Source organism: Humulus lupulus, chromosome 8 (assembly GCF_963169125.1).
Source record: "Humulus lupulus chromosome 8, drHumLupu1.1, whole genome shotgun sequence".
NCBI lineage: Eukaryota > Viridiplantae > Streptophyta > Magnoliopsida > Rosales > Cannabaceae > Humulus > Humulus lupulus.
Window position 1 is genome coordinate 125511663 of NC_084800.1, and position 13075 is coordinate 125524737.

General features: G+C 38.1%; 1 protein-coding gene across 1 annotated transcript; it reads left to right on the forward strand.

Moving 5' to 3' along the window:
* The first annotated feature begins 9973 nt into the window (after positions 1-9973).
* On the forward strand, positions 9974-10912 carry LOC133796019 (uncharacterized). The gene has a single exon (XM_062233502.1). The coding sequence runs from the start codon at positions 9974-9976 to the stop codon at positions 10910-10912; it is 939 nt and encodes a 312-aa protein (XP_062089486.1).
* Positions 10913-13075: the final 2163 nt, after the last annotated feature.

Below are 13075 nucleotides of genomic sequence, written 5' to 3' on the forward strand. Positions count from 1 at the left end.
TTAGTTGTAAATCTATGATATGTCAATGTACTGCTTATAAGTATGATTATGTTTTCTTGCTGAGCCTCGGCTCACGGGTGCTAGTTGGTACAGGTAAAGAAAAGGAAAGGTTGGACCAGCCATGAGTTGGAGAGCTTCAGGAGTGGAGTGTACATATGGGGCCTGCTCGTCCGCCACGACCGAGGTTGTCAGTTGGAACTAGGTTTGAATCCTGATTTTGCCGCCTAGGTCGGCTGTTGTATTCGTTTTTGGGTTGTAACCGTTTTTAATTACAATGGAATTCCATGCATGGAAGTTGAACGTTTTTAATAAAATTGTTTACTTTGATCGAAATTTTTAGTACCTAAACCTGTGGTTAGTTTAATTACACATTTTTAACTCAAATGACTCGTTTAGCGAGTTAAGCACTATTTAAACTACACAGTGTAATGGTCCTTATTAGGAGGGCGTTACAACATCTGTCTGACCACATAAATTTCTGACTCCTGCGCCTCAACTTTGTTAGTGGGGTAGCTATCCTTGAGAACCCTTCCACAAACCTTTATAACCTGCCAATCCAAGGAAGCTTCTAATCTCAAAGGCATTCCTTATCCTTGGCCAATTTCTGTGTAACGTCCTGGATAGCCAAGACCGCCACACTGTGTGTTTATAAAGGTGCAGGACTTGCTAATCAAGTCATTTAATTAAACGGTGTCACTAATCATAAGTGTGCTAGGGTTAAAAGAAGTTTTGGTCTCAAAAGATACATTTTAAGAAATTAAACAGTTTTACATAAGGGATCCCAAAAAGGAAATAGTGTTTGAAGGTTGATTTACAAAATCTCAAAAGTTATAGACAATCATTGGCCATACTAAGGCAAAATAAACATTTTCGGCCTTCACGTCCCTGCTTTCCTCTCAACCGTGGCGGCTGAGCAGCCAGTCATGTACATTTAGCTCGTAGAGCTCTCCAAATCAGGGCTGATCAAGCTTGCCCTTGCCTTTACCTGCACCACGCAGCACCCGTGAGCCAAGGCCCAGCAAGAAAACATAATACACATCACATACAGTATCAACAAACAATTAACCCCTTTAAGCATGTTAAAACACTCAATATTCATGTTAACCCTATAACATGTATTCAGATTCCAAGATACAAGTTAACATCATTAATAATCAAATATACAATAATCAGGGCCGACAACTTAGGCCGCACCCTCTGTTTAACCCACTGACTCCGGCTCGCTTAAACCGAGCTCAGTGCATAATAAGCTGTCCTCGGCTACCAGTGGCCGAGCCGCGCCCTGTGCGCTAGTTTAACCTTGGCACGCTTAGGCCATTGGTTTACTTTTTATATGGCATAATACCATTCTTCCAAGCATACATACTAGGGAGCCCTTAGTCCCGTTACAAATATACAACCGGGTGCAGTTTTCTTACCTTTAACTTCTTCGTTTAATAATTACAAGCGACGTCCCTCGAGCACGATCCTTTCCCGAGCCCTAGCTTTAACACCTAATCACAACCAAGGTATTGGGTTCCATTAATATTCACATATAGGTTTTCGGGTACAAAACTAACTTCTGGGAAATCGAATTCCACCAAGCACGGTGGTGAAATCGATCCCGAGCACTCTAGGCTAGATTCCTGTGCTTTAAAACCCTAAATGTTCAAGTACACACCTAAGGGCTGCGGCCCTTGAAGCTTAGCCACGGCCCTGCCCTAAAACAGAACCAAGGCCACCCCTGAAAGAAGACACGCGCCGCGACCCTTCTTTTGGGCGCCGCGGCGCTTACCCATGGCTGAGCCTCCCTGGCTCCTTTGCATCCTAGGGCCGCAGCGCTCTAGAACAGAGTCGCGACCCTTCCCTTCGTACCCAGAAATTTCACCATTTTCAACCTCTAAACCTTTCCCAAAATCATCCCAAAGCTTCCTAATTCAAAACCAATTAATCCCAACACTTTTAGAATGACTCTAACAACTTAATTCAACTGAAAACCTAACCTAAAACTCATTGAAATCCTACTTTCAATTTCTGAAACTCAAGAATTCAAAACACCCAACCAGCCATGGAAAACTCGAATTTGAACCTCTAATTCACAAATTGAAGCTTACCTCTTCTGCTAAACCACTTCTCTAAGAAAAATCCAAGTTAATTCCCAGGCTTCCAGCTTCAATTCAACCTTAAACATCAAAATCACAATTACCTCCCTACTCAGAAAAACGCAGAGTTTCTAACCTCAAAAACACAATTTAATTCTCACCTTGGCCTTGATTTAATGTTCCTTGGATAATCCTTGAGCTAAGCTTCTAAATCCCCACTAATATCCTTTGAAATCCCAGCTCAAATCCTCCAAATTTTCTCTGTTTTTCTTGTGTTTTCCCTAGTTTCCTTGAGAGTGAAGAGAGAGAGAGAGAAAAATAGTCGGTCTAATTTTCTTTTCCACTAGCTTCTATTTAACTAAGTCTATCCTTTATCCCGTTAAGTCAATCCCGAGGCTCGGGGTGCCGGAAACGTCCCTGAGGGCAAAACGGCAAAATTCCCCAATATTCCCGCCTAGACCTCCTAACCTCAAATATATCTCCATATATTTATTTTCATAACCCGATAGTCTAAATAGCTACCCGGTGCCTAAAATACCCCTGACTTATCCAAAGTCAATTGTTAAACCCTGTTGTGACTTTTCTCGCTATCTAGCCCTAGGATCGCCTCGAGTCGTGCTCTGCAAACCTACCCACATAATAATGTGGTTCTCACGAATACCATATCTATATCACATTAACATCAATATAATCATACAAGCATGTTAATCATATAATTATGCATTTAAATCAATAAAATCATTCAAATCACATTTAACCCAATTATGCCCTCCTGGCACATTAATCAAGGCCCTTAAGCCTCATTAGCGAATTTAGGGTCATTACACTCTGACAGCCTCAATCTTAGCTGGGTCTACCTTGATTCCATTTCTGCTAACAATATGACCCAAGAAAGTCACCTGAGGTAACCAGAACTCACACTTCCTGAACTTCACAAATAATATGTGCTCTCTCAGCCTCTGTAAGACCAACCTGAGGTGTTGCTCATGCTCTTCCTCTGACTGTGAATAAACTAAGATGTCATCGATAAAGACGATCGCAAATCAATCTAAATAGTCCTTGAACACCATGTTCATCAAATCCATGAAGGTTGCCGAGGCGTTAGTCAAACCAAATGACATAACAAAGAACGCGTAGTGCCCATATCTGGTACGGAAGGATGTCTTTGGTATGTCTTACTCTTTGATCCTCAACTAGTGATAACCAGATTGAAGATATATCTTCAAGAACCATTTTACTCTGCAACTGATCGAATAGGCCATCTATCCTGGGCAGAGGATACCTGTTCTTAATGGTCAGCTTATTAAGTTCCATGTAGTCTATGCACATTCTTAGAGAACCATCCTTCTTCTTCACAAATAGGACTGGCGCACCCCATGGATAGAAATTGGGTCTAATAAAACCCAATATTGTACCTTGAGTTCTCTCGACTCTGCTGGGACCATTCTATAAGGTGCCCTAGACACTGGCTCCGTCCTTGGTGCCAGCTCAATAACTAATTCTATTTCCCTGTGTAGCGGAAACCTAGGTAATTCCTCTTGGAACACATCTAGGAATTCACAGACTAACCTAGTCTCTTCTGGTCTCACTGGCACGACCTGAGTGGTATCCACCATGCTGGCCAAGACTCCTATGCAACCTCCTCACAATAGGTCTCTAGCCCTCAATGCAAAAATCATAGATACTCGGGGTCCATGCACAGTGCCAACGAATACGAAGGGGTCTTCACCCTCAGGCTCAAAGGTTACCATCTTCTTCTTGCAATCATTGGTTACCCCATATATAGTTAACCAGTCCATCCCCAAAATCATATCAAAGTCGGTCATAACTAACTCTATCAAGTCAACCGACAACTCCCTGCCGTCCACTATCACTGGCAGTGATCTGACCCATCTCCTTGAAACCACCAACTCCCCAATGGGTAATAATGTCCCAAATCCCAGAGCATAATAATCACATGGACTACACAGTCTATCAATAATCCTACTAGAAACATAAGAATGTGTAGCACCAGAGTCAATCAGCACAATATAAGAAATGCCAACATTAGAAAACTGACCTGTGATCACTGAGGACCTAGCCTCAGCCTCAACCTCAACTTGCGTCAATGCAAACACTCAAGCTAGAGTCGAGTTGTCTGCCTTTTTCGATTCATCTTTATTCGCTCTTGGGTAGTCCTTCTTGAGATGCCCCACAACTCCACATAAAAAGCAAGCATTCTCCTGAAACTCCCCCAGATGACGCCTTCTACATATGGCACACTATGGATATGTCCTCCAGTTTTCATTGCCACCCTGGTGGCCAATCTGTACACCCTGTGGCCTCCTATCAGGATCGAAAGTCAAAACAGTATCCGGGGTCTTCCTTTTCTGGTCACTAGGGCCTCCGCCCCTACCTTATCTTATAAAGAGAGGTCCCGTCCTCCTCATATCCCTTTTGGTCACATTCTCGCGTCAGATCTTGTTCTCAGTGCCCTTTGTAGTAAGGGCTCTCTTTACTACCTACGCGTATGTCGTCACTCCAGGTCCTGTTGACATCCCGGGCTATCATAGGCTGTAGCCCCTGAATGAATCTTTCGTTCTTTGTTCCATCAGTGGGTACCAAGTCTGCAGCGAACTTGGCTAATCTGTCAAACTTTAGGGCGTATTTTGTCACTAACATACTCCCTTGTAACAGTCTACTGAATTCCTCAACTTTTGCAGCTTTAATTGCGTCATTGTAGTACTTCTCATTGAATAGAGTTCTAAATTATTCCCAGTTCATTGTGGTTACGTCTCTAGTCTGGGACACCACCTCCCACCAAATTCAGGCATCCTCCCAAAACATGTACGTGGCACAGGCCACTCTCTCATTGCCCACCACCCTCATAAAGTCTTGGATGGATGTAATCATAGCCATCCATTGCTCTGCCTTGAGTGGATCTGCACTACCCTCGAAAATCGGAGGGCATTGTTTCTTGAACCATTCATATACTAACTCCCAATAATTCTCTAACTCTGTCTACTATTGTACGGCCGATACTGGAGCAACAGGCGGGGCCTCTGATGTAGCTTTCCCTGCCGGAACCTGCTGTTGCCTCAACTGGCGAATCTCTTCATCCTGTCTCTGCAGCCTAGCTTGCGTATCAGCAAGCATCTGTTGCCATTTTTCAGGAGCTGGTGGAGGGTTCAGACCTGATTCTCACAGCCGGTTGGCTCATTAGATTGCCCTGGAAGCATACTTCCAAGTTTATCTACAATCAATGACTCGGCTTAACAGGCAGTAATAACAATATCCCATGTCAAACCACGGTTCAAAACCGATCGAATAAGCATTCACATGCATCGACAATGCTAATAAGCATACCAGTAATTCACACATATGCAATCATGCTAATAAGCATGGCGATTCATGATCATACTCAAACAAGATGCTAATAAGCACATTTTTAACATTTACAAGCATTAACAGTGCTAATAAGCATATTCCTGACATTCATATACATAACGTAACGCTATTAAGAATTTCTAACATTCAAGGGCAAGAAGGATGCTAATAAGCATTTTCTAGCATGCATAGACAACTAGTGAGCGATGCTAATAAGCATTCATTTTAACATTTAACTGTGCTAATAAGCATCTCCTGGCATACATGCACATATAGCAGTTCTAATAAGCGTTTCTGACATCCAGAAGCAATAGTCACTTATTGTTATATTATTTTATAATATAATGTAATATTATATTATAATATAATTTTTTAGATTAAATAAATGTGACAAAGTGTGTCACATATTGTAACATATAATAGAGAGTTACAATATTTAGATATATGAGATATATCCAAATAATGTAACATATTTGGTGTTACAAATTTGTAACTTCCAAATATTACCCTTTATTGTGTAAAATTGTTGTTACACAATATTGAGATGAATTTCATAAAGCCCTATGTGATATGGCTGTTAGAGATATGATTTTAACTCCAATAATGTATTTTGGGAGTTACAAAATCATTTGGGAGGGTTTGGAACTGTTTGGAAAAACAACACATTTTTTGTGCTGCAATTGGTCGGTGGCCGCGGCCACTAATGTCTCTGGCTGCGGCCACAGGCCAAAACTGACCAATTTTTCAGTTTTTTCAATCTTTGTTGAACGGCTCAAAAAACCCAAATAACTCCCAAATCTCTTTTTTCATTCCATATTAATCCAATTAAACATTGGTAACAGCCATGGGGGTCGTGGAATTTGAAATTCAAAGGGTGTCTCTAAACTCTATAAATAGGAGCCTATAGCTCACTTGTAAGACACAACATTTCTATCCATTAGAGCACTTGGCTAGAAACACCTTGAGGCTTGATAATTCCAGAAAGCTTTTCCAATATCTGTGAGAGATCCCTTAGTGCTTGAGTTAGGGGGAAATAAGCTTTTGGACAAAGGTTTCAAACCTTGTTCAAGTTGGTGATCCCCAACACTCTTCACTTTGGTTGTGTGAGTGAGAGTTGTTTCTATTTAGTTTGTTTGTTCTTTCTTTCTACTCTATTTCTCTTCATCTTCATATTCTTCTCTTTTGTTTATTTGTATTTCTTGTTTTGAGTTGTAATCTTCTTTTCTTTATTTCAAACACTTTTACTTTACTTGTAATATTTTGCTTTGAGTTATATTTTCACTATTCTATTCTTCTTCTCTTCTTCTTGTTCTTTAGTTTATTTGTATTTTCAGTTATAGAGTTGTAACTCTTTTTAATCAATCATTATTTATTTGTAATATATTGCATAGAGTTGTAATTTATTGTAATTTCCATTGAGGCAAATTTATATTTTCCTAACACTTATCTGGTTAGGGTGCAGAGCCCTAGAGATAGACTTATTAGTCATCTATTCAGAGTATGACTTAATAGTCACTTATCTGATTGGGCTGCAAGCCCCAACATGATTATCAGAACCTTTATTGATATTCACTTATCTGATTTGGGCTACAAGCCCCAATATGATTATCATAATCATCTATTGATATTGAATACATGCAGTAATAAGTTTTCTTGATGAGCCTTGGCTCATGGGTGCTATGTGGTGCAGGTAAAGGGAAAGAAAAGCTCACCTAGCCTTGAGTGAAGAACTTAGGTGGCGATGTGTACATATGTGGTCGCTTGACCGCCATGACCAAGGTGTTTCTTAGGGGAACTAGGGGTTAACCCTATATTTTGCCGCTTAGGTCGGCGGGTTGTAATTTTTACACTATAATGGCCATTTTGGATTGTAAATAATGTGTAAACGCTTTTTTGGGCCCATGTACAGTTTAATGTTTTAAATAAAATATATCCATTCCTTTTAATCGAATTTTTCACCTTGGCCTATTAATAACACCTAGATGCACCTTTATAACCTAATGACTCATTTAGCGAGTTAAGCACTGTTTAAAGTTCATAGTAACGGTCTTTGAGTAAACAGGACGTTACAAGATCTTTATGAAGGTAGGGTTAAATAATTGTATAGAGATATAAACTCGATATCTCCTACACATTCTTTATGCGACACTCACGAGGTGGTATAATTTTAAGTTATTTTTAAATTAATTTTTTTCTTTCTAAATTGGGTTACTTAGATAAAATTAGGTTTTCATATCCGTCAAAGTTAATTTTTTGGGATACTGGTGACGAAAATACTCAAATCTTTTCAAATAATACACTTTAATACCCAAATCTTTTTTTTTTTGCGGTAATTATACATTCCGTCAAGAAATTATTGCAGTCGTTGGTACGCACACTTAAACGACTGACTTGGGTGTACACGTGGCTTGATCAGATTAGTCCAACTCATTTATTTTAAATTTTTATTTCTAAAATAATTAAAATTCTAATTTTAATTTTTGAAAATAAAATAATTGAAGAATAAAATAAAATCATAAACTAAATCTTAAAAAAATAAAAATTAAAACTTAGATTAACATAATTAAATCTAAAACTTAAAAATAAAAATGTGTTATTGAGTTTTTGAGTTCCTAACATCACCAAATCAAAATGATTCAATATCTCGAATCTAAATCCAAAATCAAAATAAAAAATAAAAAACCATCATAAACAACTTTGATTTTTCTCACTTTCTTTCATTTGTCCACAAACCAAACAGTCACAAAAAACTCATATTTGACCATTTCTCTCACTTTCTCTCATGTTCTTTCATTTTCCCACAAACCAAACAGTCATAAAAAAACCTAGATTTCTCATCGAAAGAGCTCCGACAACTGCTAGTGTCATTTTATTGTTCATCTTCAACCCACGAAAGAACTTGAACACCAAATTAAAACAACAATCACAAATGAACTCAAACTCAGTCATAGATAAATCTAAAATCACAAATAATTTTTTTTTTTTGTATAAATCTCTAGTTTTAGGAACAAATCAAATGTAGCTTTTGGGAAGGAAACAAAAAAATTAGATCCCTCAATCTGGAAAAAAAATAGAAACCCATCGGCTCCATCTTCTCAACCTAGACGTTTGAACCCATATACCTAAAAGCCAAAGAACATTTTCAACCTAAACGTTGTTCTCGCCATTTTCTAAGCCCAAACCTGCTGTTCTCTTTCATCTTCCTTAAACGCATAGGTGTAGTAAAACCCAGCAACTCGTGGGAACAAAACTCAAGGGTGGATGGCTCGTGGAGGACAAAGTGCGATCTCACCCAAACGTCGCGATCCATCTTCTTCCCCAATGCGGGCAGCCTCACCCAAACATCACCGGCCCATCTTCTTCCCCAATGTCGACGACCTCAACAATGTTGGGCTTGAGTGCTTGATCTTGGGCAGTTAGGGAGGGTTTAGTTTAGTTTTTAATTTAATTTCAGTTTTAATTAGTTAGGTTTAGTTTTATTTTAGTTTTTAGGAATTAATTATAATTTTAATTTCAATTAATTAAGTGTTGACCCTGATTTTGGTCTACTAACACGGAGTCAAAAATGCTTGATGTGGACAGATATGGTGAAATGAGAATAATGACAAAAACAGTAAAGCACACAAGGATTTATAGTGGTTCGGCCTCAGAATCTGGTAATAACCTACGTCCACTTAAGCTGTTATTGATATAATATTTCAAAGGAGTGATCAAAGAACTAGGGTTCAATGAGTTTCACCAACCTTTGGAGAACAAAACAATATACCAAATATGATAGCTCTAATCTCAGATAACTAGAAAGCCAAAAGTCCCTTCCTTGAGCTATCTTTCTCTATTTATAGGCTCAAGGAAGATTACATTAATTTGTTACAAATATTATTTCCTAAATAGTCGGATACTCAGGAAATCATGGGAGATAATTTCGGATATGATTATAACTGCATAAGATTCTCTCCAAATATAGCGAGTATACGACCAAGCTGGTCGTATATAAAGATTGAGCATTGCGCTATAGACATCTTTCTGGTCGATGGTCAAACAAGACTTTTGCCAGATGTCAGCCACGTGTACTAAACGTCTGCCATGTCATCCATGCCTGTGTTTTTGGATAACATTAAGTATTGATTTAATTTAAATTTTAGTTATTTTTTTATTTATTTAGGTTTTTATTTAGTTTTAGAATATAAAATAGAGTTTTTTATATATATTTTAGAAATAAAAACTTAACATAAATGAGTTGGACCAATTTGATCAAGCCACATGTACAACCAAGTCAACCATAAAGTGTGGATACCAATGACTACAATTGAAAATATTTGTATAATTTTGCCGTCAATATCTATTAAGTTAGATATTCTGTTAGGTTGTTATGTTAAATTGTTTTTCTGTTATTGGTTTTAATCCTTCTCTTTCACCCATATATATATTCAATGGGTTTTGTACAAGAAACTCACTTGACAGATAAATACAAAATTAGTTTCTTTCTTTCTGTTATGGTATCAGAGAAACAACTCTAAGCATCTCCAATGGCTCGAACCAGAAAATCCTCTACCTCCATTCGAGACCCACTTGAAGCTCCGATGGACAATGATCATCGTCCTTCTCCAGCTGAAGTTCCACCTGCACCGACTGTGCACAACAATGGTGGCCAAACCTCTGCCTCCAATCGCTTTGCTCCTCTGGAAACCTCGGATCGACCCACACATGAAGATGCCATAAATCCATATTTCTTGGGTAATGGAGATCATCCTGAAATCATCCTTGCCTCACCTCCTCTCACGGACAAAAATTTTCAACAATGGCACCGGGATTTCATGCTATCAATTGGAGCCAAGAACAAGAAAGGTTTCCTCAATGGACAACTCCCTCAACCACCTCCCTTAGACCCAAACTACAATGCTTGGCACCAATGTGATCAAATGATCATCTCTTGGATCATCCATTCGGTGTCTCCTGACATTAAAAGCAGCATCATGTTCTTAGACTCAGCTGTTGCCATGTGGGAAGAACTGAACAATCGGTTCAATCAAGGGAATGGGCCTCGCATTTTTGAGCTTCGTCAAACCCTGATTCGTCTTCATCAAGGGGATGATTCTGTCAGTTCTTACTTCACCAAATTGAAGGCTATGTGGGATGCAATCACTGAGATTTGTCCAAGAATCCCCTGCACTTGTGTCGCTGCCTCTGATAATCTTGATTCTTACAATCAAGAACAAGTTTTACAATTTCTTACTGGCCTTAATGAATCTTATCATGCTGTTAGGGCTCAAGTTTTATTGATTGATCATTTTCCCTCATTATCCAAAGTTTTCTCAATGATTGTTCAAGAGGAGAGACAAAGAAACCTTGGTCCTTCCAATAATCCTAATTTGATTGCTGCATTGCAGCCTCCACTTCTAATCCCCCTCCCCGTGCTAAGAAACTTCGACCTACATGCACTCACTGCCTCAAACCAGGCCATCTAAAAGACAAATGTTACTTCATCCATGGCTTCCCTCCTGGCTATGGCAGCCAAAGAAAAACAGATACCCTTAATGTGACGCCCCACGTCACTATGGCTGCTTTCTGGAATGACGACTGACCCTACAAACCAAGACAAGTCTTTCCAGCGTGCTTTGTCCTCACTCGCACACTTCCTGGGAAAACTTCCCAGGAGGTCACCCATCCCTAGATTACTCCAGGCCAAGCACGCTTAACCATGGAGTTCTCAAGTGATGGGCTACCGAAAAGAAGATGCACCTTCCTGATATAGGTAGTACCCATCAATCCATTTAAGCCCTCTTCAACTGTGTAGTCCCATACCTACACAGTCTTAGAATCATTACACTTGACCTTCCCCAGGCGGTGTGGGATTGCACAGCTTACCCGGTCTTTCCCCTTACGGATCACGGGATTCTGACTGTCACACTTAATCGCCCATATACTTCTCAACACACCCCATTTGCTAACAAGCACCATATACCTTGTTCAAATGGCTCAGTTCCCCCTTCCCCTCCCTATTAATATCCTTAATTTATTTATTGTTCTCAAATCTATATGGGACAATATCGATTTTTAAACCACTTTATTACTTATTTTTTAACCCCTCCACTCAAATTTGGATTTCCAAGCACAAGAATCTCCATCTTGCATCTTCCATCCACACAAACACAATTCTTGTGTGTGCCAAACATAACCTTGTTGTTTACCAAAGCAAAATAAAGTAGAACATGTCGTCTACTAACACGTGGAACTTTGTGAAAGTGGGTCGAAGGTTTGTGATTTCATGACAAGATGATGAAGGCTTTTGGTTCGGCGCCCTGCCCAGTGGTCCAGTTTGGCCGCCTAGCCAATGCGAATAACGTGAGTTGGTTAGTTTATTAGGTGACTGAGTCAACAAAGTGGGGTCAAATTCCACCCACAATTCGCACATATCTATATTATCCGCGTCTTCTCTTTCTTCTATATATGCACTCATCATCACTTATTAACAAAATGTGTAAATATTAATTATTATATAGTGCCTCAGTGCTCATAAAGTGTGATTCCCGTTTACCTAGCTATTGCATTCACTTTCATCGTCCTTCTTCCAATCTTAATCTTATAGTATACTGGACTTTTCATCTTTACTTTTTTTTGGGGAGATTCTACTGTAACACAATATTTTATCGATGAAGCTTGATTTTTCAGTCCTTACATAAATTCTTTTGTTCAAAAAAGAAAATGGATAATTAAAAAAATACAACTTCTTAAAGTTATGTCTAGACGTTTATTTGTAGCCTTGTAGGACTTTAACTAATTACCAGCAATTCAAAATATCGTATTATATACGTTAATACATATATTGATACAACTGTATACGTTAATATTATCGTAAATGATGATGGTTGACCGAACACTAAATAAATGAGATTACAAGGGGCTAAGGAGCGTGTTCGTATAATTTACTACAGATGCTTGTAGTTTTAAAACTGTAAAAAAAAATTCTTATTGAAATTTATTAGTTTTGAATGTTAATAGAATTATAGTGTGGAAATCCTTTTGTAATAATATGTGTGAAGCCAGGGCCGGACTCACTTGGATCCCGGTGGCATATCAAAAAAAAGAAAAAATTAAATATTTATAATTTATTATTTTTTTAACAAATATTAATAAAAAAACTAATAAATAATTTTTATAACAATTAAGCCTTTATAAAATACATTTAATTTCTAAAAATAACTACAATTTTTTATTTTATATAAATAATTATAATTTTTTATATTTATTACTATTAATTAATACGGATAATTTTTATTTTAAGTCCTCACATTAAACAAAAATTCTAGTTCAGTCACCGAAGCTCCTATGACCAATATAATAATTAATACAACATAACACTTCTTTGCAGTGTAACGCCCTACTTCCTTAGAGCTATTACTAAGTGAGTTCAAAACGTGCTTTTAACTCACTAATCGAGGTTTTAAGACAAAAGTGAAATTAAATCATAAACAGAGTCATAAACTTTAAAAATATTTCCAATCACTGAAAAACATAAAGTGTTTAACATTTGGGATCCCAAAATACTTTTTAGAAATATTTACAACATATAAATATAACACAAAGTCGGCTAAATGGAAAAATCTAGGTTTAGTACAATCATCAACCAA